Source organism: Rhinolophus sinicus, linkage group LG06 (assembly GCF_036562045.2).
Source record: "Rhinolophus sinicus isolate RSC01 linkage group LG06, ASM3656204v1, whole genome shotgun sequence".
Classification (NCBI taxonomy): Eukaryota; Metazoa; Chordata; class Mammalia; order Chiroptera; family Rhinolophidae; genus Rhinolophus; species Rhinolophus sinicus.
Window position 1 is genome coordinate 65,853,050 of NC_133756.1, and position 16,585 is coordinate 65,869,634.

Below are 16,585 nucleotides of genomic sequence, written 5' to 3' on the forward strand. Positions count from 1 at the left end.
AATTGATCTAAGGAGTTTATTAAAGATTAAAGAGCTTTAAACCTAAGAAGTTGGAAATGACTCCCTGGAATTTGTTGACTTTCGTTGGAGATATTTTCTTCAATTTGCCTGAGTTCAGGGAGTTGATGTGATTAAACAAAATGGTGCTAGATATTATTCTGTAGAATTTTAAACATACATATAAAGCAATACGTGCCTATTAAATACTGCCTATTTACTGAGAATGTATTTGACTTTCAAGCATTTAAAAAGACTTGAATTGAAAAAGTCTTACTTATAAAACAAACAAATCCCTCACCCCCTCTAAAAAAACAAAAAAACCCTACAGTCTCTTTCTCTGACTCTTCTGGTGCATTTTTCTTTCCCAGTGAGGAAAAGTCATCGTGTGTGTGTGTGTGTGTGTGTGTGTGTGTGTATGTGTGTGGTGGGGAGTAGAAAGGGGGGGAGACAAAAAGAGAGAGAGAATGTGTGTGTGTTTAAAAGTATCTGTGCACCACCAAGATTTAAGGCAGACACTGCAGGATTCTGTAGGATCAGGGAACCTATATCTTCAGAATCCATGTCAGAGAACCTTATGGTTTATCTTTCATCTTTATTTCCAGCCAGAAGTCTTTGGATTATCCTGACCAGCTTAGATGCAGGAGCAATTTTGCAGGAGCCATGAGGTTGCTTATTGTCTGATACAGGCATCTTTGTGACTCACAGAATCCTTTTGAACCTACCTTGAAAATCTGTGTAAACTATTTAAATTTCAAAACTTAATTGATTCTGTGATACTTTGGATGATTTCATACATGCAATGGAATGGTACATGTTTTTGCGCTTTCACCTTGCTTTTTAAAATTTTATTGCTATTGTTCTGGATTTAATATCCTATTTGGATGTTAACAGTTTTTTCCCTCTGGTTTGGAGACTTTTGTCTAAACCATTAAATATGTGGATTGCAATGACTTCCTATCACAAAAGTGGCAAAAGCATTGACCTTGCATAGGTTGTTTCAGTTGTATTTCCCTGTAACAGTTTCCTGCCAGACTTGTCATCATTTGCTGCCTTTTCCTGGACCTCATGGTCAACAAACCACTGCTCATGTTAATTCTTAGTGCGTCCCCAGTTGCAAACAACTCATTGTTTCAAATTGTGGTGTTTGTTTCCTAGAGTGGTTTCTTTCCTCTGCTCTGGGTACCAAATTCATATCAACCCCATCAGTTCTTCCATCATCTATGATGTAAATTTGATGTCTCTGACCACAATTTCCAAATAATGACTCTGGCCGCAAGGTTTGCAGCTGAAAAGGGATTGACCATATTTCTATTCCTGGGCATTCAGATGTCAAAAATGCAACTGGGACAGGGAGTGAATACAAAATGAATAGAATGTCACAGTTTCTCTCCTATGCTATCATATGAGAGTGTGAATCTCACAGAATCATCCATCGTTGTGCAGGGGGCCTTCCGTAGTTAATAGGGAAGCCCAGCCAAGACGGGAATCCAAGATTTAAACAAATTCTTAATGGCTAGAGTTGGGGCAGGAAATTGTTATTTTAAAATTTAAACAGCTCTGTTTCTCTAGCTGAGCTCTCTAGGAAGGGACCCACTAGCCACATGTGGCTGTTATTTAAGTTAGCAAAATTAAATAAACTTTAAAATGCAGCTCCTCAGTAAGGCTAGCCACATTTGAAGTGCTCAACAACTGTTTGTGGCTGGTGGCTGCTGCCCGGGCCAGCACTGCTGCAAGTTCCACTGGATAGCACTGCTGAAAGTGGACTTGGAAATCACAATAATGGGACTCATGTATATTATGCAAGCGTGAATGCATTTCTGGAATTGAGTGGTTAAAATGTTGTTAAACTTGTCTACATTGTAATGAATGGTCCGTGTAGTGGATGATAATCCCTTTAGAGAAACTGCAGTGGTGGGAAGCCTGGAGCTTGGGGAGAGGTGACGTGCCCCACCCGGGAGCAGCAAGACAGAACTACGCAGGCAGACAGGGCCTTCGGAGAAGTCCCGTAGCCTCATAATTGGGTCTCAGCTCTCCTGGACCGAATCAGGGAGAGTCTAGGCTCAGGTGAAGGGGAACCAGGAAAGGAAGGCAGGCATGTAAGAAGAGCAGAAAAGCAGTACAGACCAGATGTCTGGTGGAGACCATGGCTAACATTTCACGAGCATTTATTCTGGGCAATGGCCTAAAAGCCCAAACTGGATTATGTCCTTTGATCTCTAACAACCCTATGAGAGGACAAGCAAGGGCAGAATGAAGTTGAAGGGTCTGCCATTCCAGGAGTCTTCCCATGGGTTCTAGGAGGACCACCTGGTTGGTTCTAGATGCTTTTGATCAAGCAGGGGGCTGGGAGTAGTAAGAGGATTAGAGAAAAGCACAGCCTTGCTGGCGGAAGCAGTCTAGGGTCCGGGAGTTACATTCAATATGAAAGCAGGTCCAGAGAGATGGAAAGCTGCGCTGTACCTTGTACAGACAGATAATGAGAAAGTCGGGACCAGAATCCTGGGATTGGGGCTTCTAGGAGAGTGCTTTCATCTTACAGATATTTATACGGGGGTTAAGGCCCCTCTGACTTGTCTGACTCTACACAAATCCTAGGCAAAAGTATGAAGTCAGGAAAGTTTTTCTAAGTCTGACAAGCTTTTCTTCTATTAGCTACTAGCCTGCTGAAGTTTGGCTTGTTTTCTCACCACACACGTCAGTGCGGGTCAGTGGCTGTGGAGTGATCAAGTGTCAGAAGGCTGGGGGCATGTGGGCAGGGCGGCGACATTCCCCAGGCCCAGGGTGCCCTGCCCGCTTTGATATCACAGGTGGGGTCCAGGATAGGCAGTTAGAAAGGGTGGTATTGGGGTGGGTCTTCCAAGGACACGTCGTAGTAGTCAGCAGCTCTCCAGAGTTGACTGTCTCTGCAACACTTAGTTTTATGGAAACAACTGTCAAAATAGGGCATAAAATCTCTGGTGGTTATCTCCAAAAATTCTAGTCAATGAGAAATGAGAGTAATTCTGGAGAGGCTTTCGGACAAGTGTTTTTTGCCTCTTAGAAAGTGATGCCAAGAAGTGATAGCCCTCTCTCTTTCCTCTGGATGTTGTGTCTGTATGTAATGCTGGGATTATGGCAGCCACCCTGTTCCTATGAAGGGTCGCAGACTGAGGACTGCATTTCTTACCCATGGTTGTGAGTTAACTAACCCTGGAGCTGAACTTTATTATGTGAGGTTCATTCATTCATTCACTCATGCATTCATGCAATAAATAGTAAATGAACACTGACAAATGCCAGGTATTGCTCGAAACATGTGGAATACTTTAGAGGACAAAATACACAAAGACCATTGGTCTAAATTGACTTACTGCTTCAGCCTCCTTGAATTAGGTTTTTTTTCGTTACCTGAAAGCAGAAGCATCTTAACTTACATGCTGCTGATTGCATACTGGCTTCACAGGTAACTAAAGAGGCTACAATGAAAAGGCACAAAAATAATCAAAAGAATACTTCTCAGTCCTTATCTTACTTGTCGTATCTGCATTCCCTCCCCCACCCCCCCATGAACCACAGCCTCTTCTCTTGGCATCCACAGTGCTACACATTTCCGGTTTATTTCCTATTTTTGGGGGGCTACTTTTCAGTCTTTGAGGGTTCTTTTTACTCCCACACCATTTTTTATTTTATTTTTTATTCCTAGATCATTCAGTGCTGGGGTTCCATGGGGGTTTCTATCTCGTTTTCTCATTCTACATCTCTGAGAAATGTCACTAATTCATGAGTGCATGACCATTTATCTTCTAACAATTCCAAACCTGTATCTCCCTCTTGAGCTTCCAAGCTGTACATTTAGTAGCCTGCTTAGATGTCTGGATATCTCAGATTCAATGTGGCCAAACCATTGCTATGGTTGGTGCCCTAAGCTCACTTCTCTTGGGTTCCCAGCTCAATCAGCGAATGTCCCCTGTATCTGTCTTTCCAGTCACCCAAGCCGAATCCTGAGCATCAGCCATGCCTAAACCCTTTCCTTCACTCCCCAAATAGAAGCAGTCCCAGGGCCCTCTCGATGCCATCTTCTATAATTCTCCAGTGTGTCCTCCCCAGCTCATACATCCCTTCCGCCCTCCTTCCTGCCACCTACCATCATGCCATCTGAATCCCAGCAACAGTCTGCTAACTCATCTCCCTGACTCATGTCTCGGTCTCCCTCCAAGTCCTTCTCTCCGTAGGCAGAATGATGAGGCTGCAAATCTGATCACGTAGAAAACCTTTCCAAAGCTCCTCACTGCTCTAAGGATAAAACATACACACCTGATAGCAATTTCCTGCCTGCACCATGCAGCCCGAGTCCCCTTCACCTGACATGCTGGACATTCTCACTCTCTGTCTCTTTCACTTATCCCCAGCTCAGTGCCTCCACGGTACCAGTCCCTCTACTTGTAACATTCCACCTACCCATCCTATCTCCTCGATGGAATCCTTGTCACACTTCAGTGTGATACCACCCCTTCCAGGATGCACACCTTCCCTAAGTCTCCAGGCCTGGGAGCGTGACTCTTCACCGTGCCCCTGAACACCCTGTGCCATCCCCAGCATCCTGTTGAGCACCTAAACCCATTCCAGCGCTGTAAGTTCCGTTGGCCAGGGGAGCCTGGATTGTCCTGTCTGGTATTTCTGGTGCCCAGAATGGTGCCGGCAACATTACAGGCATTCAACAAATATACCAGCGGTGAATACATTACTGGGGAGGGCTTGTGCATTGCTATAATAATTTCATTCATTTTTTTGGCTTGGGGGAGTGATTTTCTGAAAGAACGGTGTTGCTTATGAGAATTTTGATCACAATTTCTCTTTACTCTCTTTATTGTTTAAGCCACCTTCCAGCTACTGCAGTAGGGACAAGCCACTGTGTCAGCTGCTGAGGTGCTACGCAAATGATTCTATGTCACCTATGCTGAAAGTGAATACTCTTTTCATTTTCACACAGTTACTCAAAATCACAGCTTTCATAAGATGCCACTTCTAGGTGAGACATCAGAAACAGCTACAAATGTGACAAAATAACAGTGCCCGGTACAGGTTGGGAAAAGCATTTCCCATAAATTTCTAAGACTGAAAAGTCTGCACACCTGGGACACCAGATAGACAACGCGATTTCAAAAGGCTCGTGCCCACTACATTTGTCTCTTCTCATACAGAGGAAAATTTTTATTTTAATTTTTAAAAGATGATGACTTTTTAATTTAAATATCAGGCGCGTTTCTCTTGAATACCAGAGAGGGGGGAAAATGCAGCCTCTGCATAAGAGAGCTGTCCATTTCAGCAAGGTTCTGTTTGTGTTTATAATTAAAAATCACACTTTCTAAAATGTTGGTCTAACTCAATTAAGGAAGAAAAGCACCCCTCATTGCACTTTATTATTTGCTGTGAAATGGTATCTCTAATTCCCAGTACACAGTGAAAAGTGCAGTTGCTCACTGGCACACAATCAGTTCTATTCTCTGTGCCCCCCTGCAGCGGGGGTGTCTTTTCCCCCAGGTCTGGTGTAACTGGGGTGAGATGCAGTGGTCTCAGCTACATCACTGTGGCTGCAGCACATTCTGGCTTCATGCTCCCATTTAGGGTGTGGACATGTGTAATACGTAGGGGCGATGTCACATGAGTCCATGGTAGAGAGATGGTCTCCTGTCCCTCTCTTGCCTTCCTGATAAGTGATACATATATATGTATATGCTTTAAACATACCCTCACTATAATGAAGCGAATGACACTGTGATAGAATTGAGGTTGCCCAGAAAAACCCAGTGATGCAATTGCCTTCGTGATCCCTAATATTCTTTATTTTTAAAAATCTTTACTAAATGTATTGCGGTGACTTTCGTTAGTAAAATTATATAGGTTTCAAGTGTACATTTCTATAATTTTTTACATACAGCATTATGTTAATATGTAGAGATGACCTGTAATGACCACTAATAGCAGTTTATTAAGATCTTCTGACTGCCAGTAGGCCACACATTACGAAGTTTTCCTGTGTTCCTATAAATTCCGAGTGGAGGACATAGCCTGAGCAGGGTTTTTCAGAGTCCGCATTCACGGTCTACAAACCCCTTGGCAAGTCCTCACTGGGCTTCACCTGCTTCATCTCTATGTGGGTAAACGTCACAGTAGCTAGGCCGGCTGACCTCTTAAAATCCTTGCTAAATCCAAGAAATAACACCACTATTTTACTAATGGCCAAACAGTTCACTGTTTTCAGGATATCTTTTTCCATAACACTTAAAAGCCACTACTTGAAAGTAGAGTATTTAGCATACATATACATAAAATACATAATATAATATCGCCTATTTAAAGAGCTGGCAATAAAGTTTCATGGACCATAAAACTGAATAAACAAGGGGGATCAGAGTTCCTAGTGTTCTGGATTTTGCCAATAAACCAAGTCAGGCGAGCATGCAGAGACAGCCTCAGGCTTGCACTTGTTCTTTCAAAGACATTTACTGAGCATCAACTATGTCCCAGGTATTGTTGTAGGCTCTCGGATCATTCAGTGAACAAAGCAGACTAAGACCTTGCCCCACCTAGTGGAGCTTACATTTCAGTAGGGAGGGACAGAGGAGAGAAAAGATTAACATAATAAATAAGTAATTTATGGAGTGTGTTTGAAGGTGATAATAGATAGGAAACAAATGAACAACAACCAAAAAAAAAACTAAGGACTTAGGGAAGGAGGTGGCAATTAAAAATCTGGTGGTCCCAGGGTAAGTTTCACAGGAACCATGTGGATGGAGAACTGGCGGAGGGGGTCTGGGAAGAGGGAGTGGCTAATGCCAACCTCAAAGGCTCGCAAGGTGCCACAGAGACAAAGTTACCAGGAGGTACAGCCAGGGCTTTGAAGCACCTTAGGGGTTGGAGGTCAAATCACGGGAGGCTTTGTAGGTTGTAATAGGAACATGCAATTTCTCTGAGTGAAACACGGAGCCACTGCAAGCTCTGAGCAGGGGGTGATGGGCTCTGACTTACAGAGAACTAAAAGAGAGACAACTGCACTACAGCGGTTTTAATTTAAAAGGAACATACCGAGTCAATTTAAAGAACTTAAGAACTCATGAATTAGGTTACAAGTTGTTTTGAAGTAGTAGTAGGACTGATGCCCGTTTCAGCCACTGATCCCTCACTTAGGTCTCTGTGCAAGTATCACCTCCTCCAGAGGTTCTCCGGGATTGTGTTTATCTAAAATCATTGCCCTCCTGACTTTATCTCCTTCCTCTGCTTTGTTTTCCTACATAGTGCTTATCACTCCTTGACCATATGTCATATGCTTATTTGATTACTTCCTATTTCCTGTAGTAGAATGTAAACTCTGAGAAGGTGAGGATTTTAGTTATCACTGATACCTAGAAGACCACCTGCCACAGAGGGTGTGCTTGCTATCGGTTTATTAAATGAACGAATGAATGTCCCAGGAGTCTAGGAGAACCCTTGAGTTTTAGTTCACAAACAAACAGGTCACAAGATTGGAGTAATAACTGTCTACCAAAATAAAAATAGCCTGTCTATCACATTATAGATTATCTCCCACCAGTAGTTGGTTTAACATTTTTACTATTTAGAGTAATGATGGTTCATCTCAATGTTTACATTGTGTTCTTCACTAAACTGCTATATCTGTGTTGTGGAAAATTTAGAAAATGGGAGAAAAAGAATTTATAATTGTATGTCCCTACTACATCACGATTAACACAATTAAAAATTTTCTTCTTATGTAGTTTGTGTTCTTACATGGCCTCGGTATCTCCAGAGATAAAATAATTTTCTCTGATTTTTAAACTTTTATCTAGAGCTCCTTTTGGACTCTAAACTTATGTGATTTTACCTGGAAACCAATAAAAACAATACGAGCTGCTGAGTAGCTCATGCTCTTCTAACATATTCCATTAAATGAGGGATTCCTGTGCTAGTTCTTACAGACATTCGCGATAATTTTCCTTCTTCAACCCAAGCTCTCATTTTGCCTGATTTGAATTTATTGACCAGTTTGGGATTTTAACCCACTAAGAAAAATGTCAAGAGTTTTGAGGAGCTCTATCAGAATAATAAAACCTCCTTAATTCTGAGTTCACCCTGCTGCCCCAAAAGTTACAAATCTCAAATTGATACAGTTTATTTTTATACTTTCTATGAATGAATGGGGGTATTATTAAGCAAAATCGATAACATAAAGAAGTTGGAAGAGAAAAGCTTATCGACCAGAGATAAACTGTTTTCCACCACATTAGCAACATCATACCCCAAACAGTATAACTGCCATGTAAACACAGGCCGGCCCTCCCAGGCTGCACTGGGGTGGATGGGCTGACACAGTAATTACAAATCAATGTGCAGCTGTCAGGGACCACGCATCTCTGGTGGAAACGATCTCGCTGCCAAGTGACCAGAGTCATGTGTGCTAACACAGGAGGCGGTACAAAATGAGGGATTACCATCCAGCCACTATGGAATGATAGCTCCAAATCGATGCAATGTATCTTTGAAAGGAACAACTTGAAAAATGATTAAAATCTCTTTGCCACTTGCTGTTCACTCAGGTTGTGGCAATAAAATTTTATTTGTTTTACCCACCAGAATTCCAGATACAGCAAAGTGAATGATGCTGTAGAAAGAGAAGAATGAATGACAGGGAAGTGACCCATTTGGAGGCTAAGGGGAGACAGAGCAGAGATATGAGGAGGAAATTGAATCAGGCCTCAGCGGGCTGGGTTCTCCTTGGCCACTCTCATTGGTAAGACCGTTCTGAGGGGGTTATAGATCTTTGCACCTCAGATAAAAGGGGACCATGAGGTCCCTTCTTAATTCCTGGGCCTGCTGACTAGCGTAAGGCATGTAAAGGGTTTCAAAAAATATAAAGGATGAGATGATGGTGACACTACCACTGATAATGGTTATGTTAACAATTTCTTGATAATTTATGGGATGATAGCCACTATTCTAACTTTACATATTGTTATGGACTGAATTGTGTCACACCCTGACCAAATTCATATGCCGAAACCCAAATTCCCAATGTGACAATAGGTGGAGAACGGGCCCCTAAGGAGGTAATTAAGGGTAAATGAGGTCCTAAAGGTGGGACCTAATGCAGTAGGACTGGTGTCCTCATAGGAAGAGGAAGAGACACCAGGAGTGTGTGTGCACAAAGACCAGGTGAGCACACAGTGGAATGGCAGCTCTCTGCAAGCCAAGGAGAGAGGCCTCGCCAAAAACCAATCCTACTAGCAATTTGATCTTGGACTTCCGGCTTCCAGAACTGTGAGGAAATAAATTTCTGTTCTTTAAGCTACCCAGTCAGTAATATTTTCTTATGGCAGCCCTAGCAGACTAAGACACATGGGTTATCTCAGGTAATCCTCATTACAAAATATCCACACTTTCAAATAAAAAACTAGGAGCACAGAGAAGTTATGCAACTGGACTAAAGTTGCACAGCTAGTCGGTAGTGAAACTGTAATTCAATCCAAGCAATCTGATTCCAAGGCCCATGTTCCTAACTGCTCATGTAATGTAATATAAAGCAACACGATTAACATCCGCAGTGGTACAAAATGGACATTTTATCAGAAAAACCCATAGCAAATATAAATTTTTACAAGTACTATGTGCAATGAACTTCTAATTTTAGTCCCTTTCTTCTTCTCCTCTCTCCATCACCCAAACAATAAATACTTTTGTGAACCTTTTCAGCTGAAGCATTATTTGAAGCTTGGGGATCTGGCAGTACGCCCATGAGGTCCATGTTCTCCTGGACTTTACATGTTAGTAAGGGAAGGCAGCCAGCAACCAATCCAAAAGCAGACAGACATAAGTGCAAAGACAAAAATAAAACAGGAAGTTGTGGTGACAGGTGAGGCTAGACTGGTGCTTTCCTCCACAGCCACTTCTTGAGTGTGCACTATGAAACAACTGCAAACAGGCCACAGCCCTGCTGTCAGGGCACTGCTAAAGCTGCCATGGCATTGGGAGGACCCAGCCTCCAGGCCCCCCGTTTCTCTGCAAAATGAGGCTTCTGTTCTAATAGTCTATGACTTCTTTGACTAAGTTACTTAGGCAATGCTTACCTTAACCCAGGTATTAGGGTAACGGCAATAGTAAATGCTATAGTAAAATGTATTTTCTACTTTAGAATATTCCTGGTGTTTTACGGTGAGAGGTAGAAAGGTTGCAGGAAGAAAGGAGGGAGGGGACGGGATCTGAACAGACTTTAGCTGTGACAGGAAATATATCTAAACACTTATTATATAATATTATACCTGTAGTCAGACACCGCCAATCTCTGCTGGGGAGTGAATATGAAGATAGGCGCTTGGGAGGAAGCACGACGATTTAAGGTCCATATAAGGAAGGGTTGGAGGGGTCATACAGAAAGCAAGACACTGGAGAAAAGTGACAAAATTATGGATTCTTTTTCCCTGGAGAGCTTAATGAACCAGAGAAGTTGTGCTTGGTGTGGTCTTGCTCAGAAGTAGAAGGATAAGCTGGTCCCCACAGGAACTCCTTGGATCTAGGAGGCTCTGATGATTACAGAAAGCACAACTTCACACCCTACTTCTGGCATCCCTTGCCACTTAGGGCAGGGCAAGAGCAGTGCCACGTCCTCCGTGTCCCATTTCAGGGCAATTTGTGCGAAGAAAAAAAACTTGAAAAGTGCCTCCAGGAAGCCCCATAACAGGAATGGATGGGTGAAAGGTACCAGAGGAAGAAGGACCAACTCACTGAAAACAGTGGAACCAGAGGGATGCACTGCAGGTAGAAACACAACTGCCTTTTTGTGTTAGAACAAAAGCCGGGCACGCAGAAGACGTACAGAACCATGGTAAACTGACTATTGTCAGAATCACAAGATCACCCTGATTATCAGGGATCTTTAAAGAAGGATACGTGATTTAATAATCTGGCCCACCAAATGACATCAGCCCCAAACAACAAGCAGGCCTGCAACAGACAATTCCTGCTGATGACTGTAACAAGATTGGAATCAACAGCCTGTCACTTCACGTAAAGCCTTAAGTGAAGTGTGGCCCTGGGAGAGAGGAGAACAAACGCAATGCAAAAAAGGAGTGAAGAATATTTAATATACTGTGTAAACCACTGCATGCATTTGGTTTGAAGACAGTAATTCAATAAGCCAGAGACACACGATATTCATTGGCAAACACTTGTGGACACAGTCACAGAGCATTTGAATCACCGTAACTATTAGCATTTGAAATATCTTATGTGGACAGTCATATTTTATACTTTTATCTGCTTTGATTTCTTCTATTGTGGGGAGATGAACTGCCAAAAGAAATCTGTTTGGGAAATTCTAGATGCTTGTAGATTTTTAACATTTGTCTTGGGAACCCCACTGCCTGAAAGAGACTAAGCAATTAAATTCACCCCAGCTGTGTGTGTGCGAACACCAACAGGCTCACCACCGGCACCTACATCGTTCCTGGGGCCGCATCATTTTTCTAAGCATCCTGTGGTTTGATTTCAATGCTGAGAACAAGGACGCCTTTTTCCCCTCCCCTAATATAATATTGAGAGCTTTAGCGCTGTCTGCCACATTCTCTTTTCTCTCCAGAATTGTCTGCAGTTTTAAAGGTACAAATCCTGAAGAAATGATGCAGAAAACCTGTATTCAAATCTGAGGAAATATACACACAGATTCCATGCACAGCTTTCTGGCCCATGGAGAGTGGACCAGTTCCCTTACCTTTATCATAAATTTCCTTCAAGACCCCTCGTTTTATTAGCTCCTCTCTGCTTTGCCTCATTGATATTTTCCTTTCCAGGGCTATAAGCAAAACACAAACAGAGAAGCAGTTGTGAATAAGTAACAGATTTTTTTAATGAATCATATTTTAATATATTGAGATATATTGTATGGGAATCTTCTGTAAATTCCACGGTACAGGTAATGATACCAGTTAACATTTTTGATGCTATGATAAGCATTTTAATTAGATATTTCATTTAGTCCTCACAACAATATCCAAATTACTTAAGAGATAGGCATTGTTGTTTCATTGTGTTTAACCCCAATTTATGGTTGAGGAAACTGTAGCAGAGAGAAGCTCAACAACTTGTTAGAGTCACAAAGTCACTGAGGAAAGGAATCAGGATTCAAAGGCAAAAACACTATGTCCGATCTCGGTTTAACCTTGTGTCATAGTGCGTTTTCCTGAGTGCCACATTTCCTCACAGGTAGGATTTCTGTTTTAATGATCTAGTTCATGCAGATCATGTCTCACTGAGGACTTTTTTGCTCCCCAACTATTAAAAAATGGTACGAAAATATCTCCTAAAGAGCTCCCTGGATGGAGGGACAGAGGGGTGACAGGGAACCTCCAGGGGACAGCTACCACTGCTCTCCTCTCTTCACTCCAAGTTGGAGCAAGTCAAGCGAGGAATGGAAGGCTCAGTTACCAAATGCACCTCCACCCGGACCCACCACTCAGTTGAGCCAAATGCTCCGGCAGGTGGGGGCTCAGGAAGGGAAGAGGGAGCATTTCCTTCTGGATCTGTGGGCATGATGGAAGGTGATTCAAGTGGAAAAAGGGCCCAGGAATGGAGCAGTGAGGGGCAGCACAGGGCAGGCCTGTGGCTCAAGGTAGGGCGGGGAAAAGGAGCAGAATTTGTGGAAGCAAGCAAGTTATTCCAGCAGCTGACATTGCAGTTTCTGTGTAAACACTGGGTGGAGGAGGAGAGACGGTATTTTGGTTGCTTTTGTCAGTTTGAGAATCTCTACCTCCTTTCGATAGACAGTCATTCAGGGGAGTGGAAAACCAGTTATAAAATAAGGAAACTATTTTATGCAGAGAAATTCAGATATAGATTAATCACATACACATACACACACACACACACACATCCCAGCATAATTTATAGTTCAAAGAACAGTAAGAACTAGAAAGCAAGGAAACAGGGATTGTGACTCAACTCAGTTACCCACTAGCTGTGTGACCTTAGTCAAGTGACTTGCCAATCTGGGAACACACTAAAGCCCCACCTACTTTGATGTATACGTCTAGGGTGGGGACCTGGATATCTATAATGTAGTAAAAAGCTCTCTGGGTTATTCTCAGCCATATATAAGGGCTGAAAATCACTGACACTATGTTTTGGGACTTAATATTTTAAAAATGTTATGTTCTAACTCTTTTTCTTAAATTATAATGAATTAAGTGGTATAAGACAGAAAAGCAAATGTTAGGTTAGGTTGCACTTGCATATAGCTTACTGAGAACATATTAATAATAAGACAGATACATATAAATATATACCCCCAGAGGTGAGGGCAGGAGGGTTGTACGGAAAGACAAGCGTGAACGGTGGGTATAGGGACCACTGCAGCCCTGTTCGTTTTGGAGGGGTGAAGGAGTTTTATGACCTGTATCAAATGACACGACACGGTGGCAGGAGGGCAGAAAGATGTTCTCTATGCCGAGGAGGAACTATCAGAGAAGGGAAAGAGAACTGCATACTAGCTAGGTTAGGAGGTTCTGCTTGATTTAGAAAAAAGATTTGCTTAGCAGCACAGTGGGAAAAGACTGGATAGGCAATGAGAAGCAGGGGGTTTTAAGTAAGGAGTGTGTTAACAGATATTTTGGGTGACATAAAGCCACCTGAAAAGCACACATAAGGAGGTGCTTTGCCATCCTGTACTGAATCACAAACATTGAACAGATTTTGCTAAAACAAAATGAGGTGTTCCAGGGGCTTTTCAAAATCACAGACTCAAGTGGCTGGACCTGATGCACAGTGCTAGAGGAAGTACCTGCAGCAAGGTGGGCAAAACCCTGGGCTTGGAGGTCCGAGCCTGCAGGTACCAGTAGGACACGGACTCTCTCTGGCCAACCACTTAGCCATTGGACCTCAGCTGTCTCACCACATTCGTTAAACAACGAGGGACCTGCTGCCCAGGGAGAAAAGCAGTCTGCTAGGGGCTGGAGATGATGGTGTCTGAAGGGACAGTCCCTCCCCTCATAGAGTTTATAGACTACAGTGCCATTCAGACAGTCATGTAATAATGCTATTATCTAATGTGTGATTACAAATTGAGATAGTGCCTCTTACAAGAAAGGGACATGGTTCTACCAGAACATGTGATACATAACCTCCCCTATGGGGGCATTAGAAAAGGTTTTTCTGAGGAAGAGATCCCCGTCAAGTTTGAAAGATGAATATACATTATTTCAGCAAAGGGCAGTCAGGTAGGGGCTTAGGGAACTTCTCCACACATAGCAAACTGGGCAATGGTTCCTGAGGGAGAAATCATGTTATTGTGGACAAAGAGAAAGCAAGCTGGTGTGACTGCAGCCACCAGCATCGGGTGGAGAATGGTTTGAGATGTGACCAGAGGGGAGGGGGCTGGGCCATGCAGGCCTCCTGGACCATGTTATTCTAAGGGCAATGGGAATAAAGGGCCAAAGTGCAGTACAGCAGTCTAGGCAGAAGATGATGGAAGCTCAGACTAAGATGCTGGTGACCAAAAAAAAAAAAGATGCTGGTGACAGAGATGGAGACAAAGGATGCATTCAAGACATATGAAGGTGGCAACATTGCTTCGACTTAAAGTGAAGGATCAGATGTGGGATGTGAGGGAAAGAGGGGACGACTCCTCTGGTTCCTGACTTGCATAGCTGAATGGATGCTGGTATCAATTACTAAGGTAGGAGACACGTGATGAGAATCAGGCTTGGAGGGATGATGGAAAACTCAGTGTTAACCGTGCCTAAGAGGAGACATCAAGTATGTGTTAGGGAACTGTAGTCAGATGCTTCATAAAACAAGGATGGGAAGTTAGATGAGACTGTGCTGTGTGGCATGGACTATGCTAGATTCTTTCATGTGTCAGTGCTTCTCAGCTTTTCCATGGAAATACCCCCAATGGCAAAAGAGTAATGCCAGGGGCTCTGAGGGCATGACTGAAGTTGCCTGTCCCAAGCACGCCATTTCTTTAATGTACTGAGCTTTTTTCCTTAAGAACTAAAGTGGACCTCACATAATATATCTGCCCTTATTTAAACAAGAAAATATCCCCCACCCACTACTACCAATTTCCAAGTTTAACTGACATTCTTGGAAGAGACGGCTTATTTATTCTTTGGCTTTGTCCATTTCCTAGTACAAAACCCTGCGTCCACAAGGGAAACACAGATCATGTGGAGAAGGGTGGACTGTCACGTACGTTAACTTAATGCTCACCACAATCCTGTGAAGTATTATCATCCGCGTTTTACAGATGAGGTACCTGAAGCCCAGCAAAATTTACCTGCTCAGAGTCACATAGCAGTAAGTAGAAGAGCAGAAAGAGGTTTTAATGCCTATTCCCCCCGCCCCCATGATACCACTCTGTTGTGAAGATTGTTATAATGATATAAGGCTCTAAATATAATCTAATGTACAAGGCTCTAAAAACTGGAAGGCAATATCATTATTAGTTTATTTGGGGCTGGACGTCATGGTAGAATGACATAATTACACTTTATTTTTAGGAGCTTCCTTTTAAGGCACTCTTTACTTATTATTTCTTTTAACAAGGTATACACATGCCTCCCTTCTAATCTTATTTTCAGCAGCCCTTCCAAAGGTAGAGTTAAGTTTAACTGGAGCCAAAGACACGCTTATCACTGCTCTGGGAAGTGAAATACAACGGGCTGTTTGGTGCAGAAAGACAACTCAAATCATTTGACCTTGTCTACTACTGAGCCGTAAAACACAGGGGGAAGTGAATTTAATACGGGGGAAAAGAAAATGCAATGATTTCCTTTTCACTAACCAAGGCTAGGTCTAATCCTCTTTCTCTACCAATTTTGGTAGAACAAAGATGAAACAAGAAAAAAGGAGAAGACATTAAATAAAGTTAAAGAAGTCAGAAGAAGAAGAGCAATGTGTCGGGGAAGAGAGAAGGTGTAATGTGCACTGACTGCATCTGCTCAAAGGACAGAGGAATAAATCAGATAATTGAGACCCGAGCACAACGGTGAGCCAATCAACTGGGGAATGTGTGCGCTTTGGGAAGTGGGCAATAAAAGTAAACAGAACAAAACCATCCATATATTTTTTTAAAGAACATTGAGAAACTGTCTTGTTAGATGTGTGGCGAAAAGCACGCGAGTGGGTAATTTTTCATATAAAAGAAAAAGAAAGCCAATAAGGACTTATTTTAAAATAAGAAAATCTATTATAAAATATAAGGATCCCTCCCTCTAATGTTATTTAGTTACTAAAGCACAGGGCAGTGTAAAATCTGAGTGACCATACACGTGAATGTTCTGGTATAAATTTTTTGGTTATAAAACTGGATGGTAGTGATGGTTGCACAACTCTTTAAATTTACTTAAATCATTGAGTTGTATATTGACAATGAGACAATTTTATGTTATGTAAATTGTATTCAATAAAACTGTTAAGAAGTGAACATGAACAAGAAAATAGTGACCACAAGGAAAAATTCCCATCATGGTAAAAACATCAGTTAAAATTCGTAAATCTAAGCAGGCATTTAAATTAATAAACTCTAGGCCATAGTAAGCAAGAGGACAACATGAAAATA

General features: G+C 42.3%; 1 protein-coding gene across 18 annotated transcripts in view; it reads right to left on the minus strand.

Annotated features, from left to right (window-relative positions):
- PHACTR1 (phosphatase and actin regulator 1) overlaps positions 1-16,585 on the minus strand; it is a 503,766-nt gene that overhangs the window by 94,101 nt on the left and 393,080 nt on the right. For 12 of the 18 annotated variants that reach the window (XM_019742988.2, XM_019742983.2, XM_074335214.1 and 9 more), the window contains one exon: positions 11,741-11,821. The exons of the other annotated variants lie outside the window; for them this stretch is intronic. In XM_019742988.2, the coding sequence (XP_019598547.1) occupies positions 11,741-11,821 (81 nt within the window). The remainder of the gene's footprint in view (positions 1-11,740; positions 11,822-16,585) is intronic. 18 annotated transcript variants of the gene reach the window in all.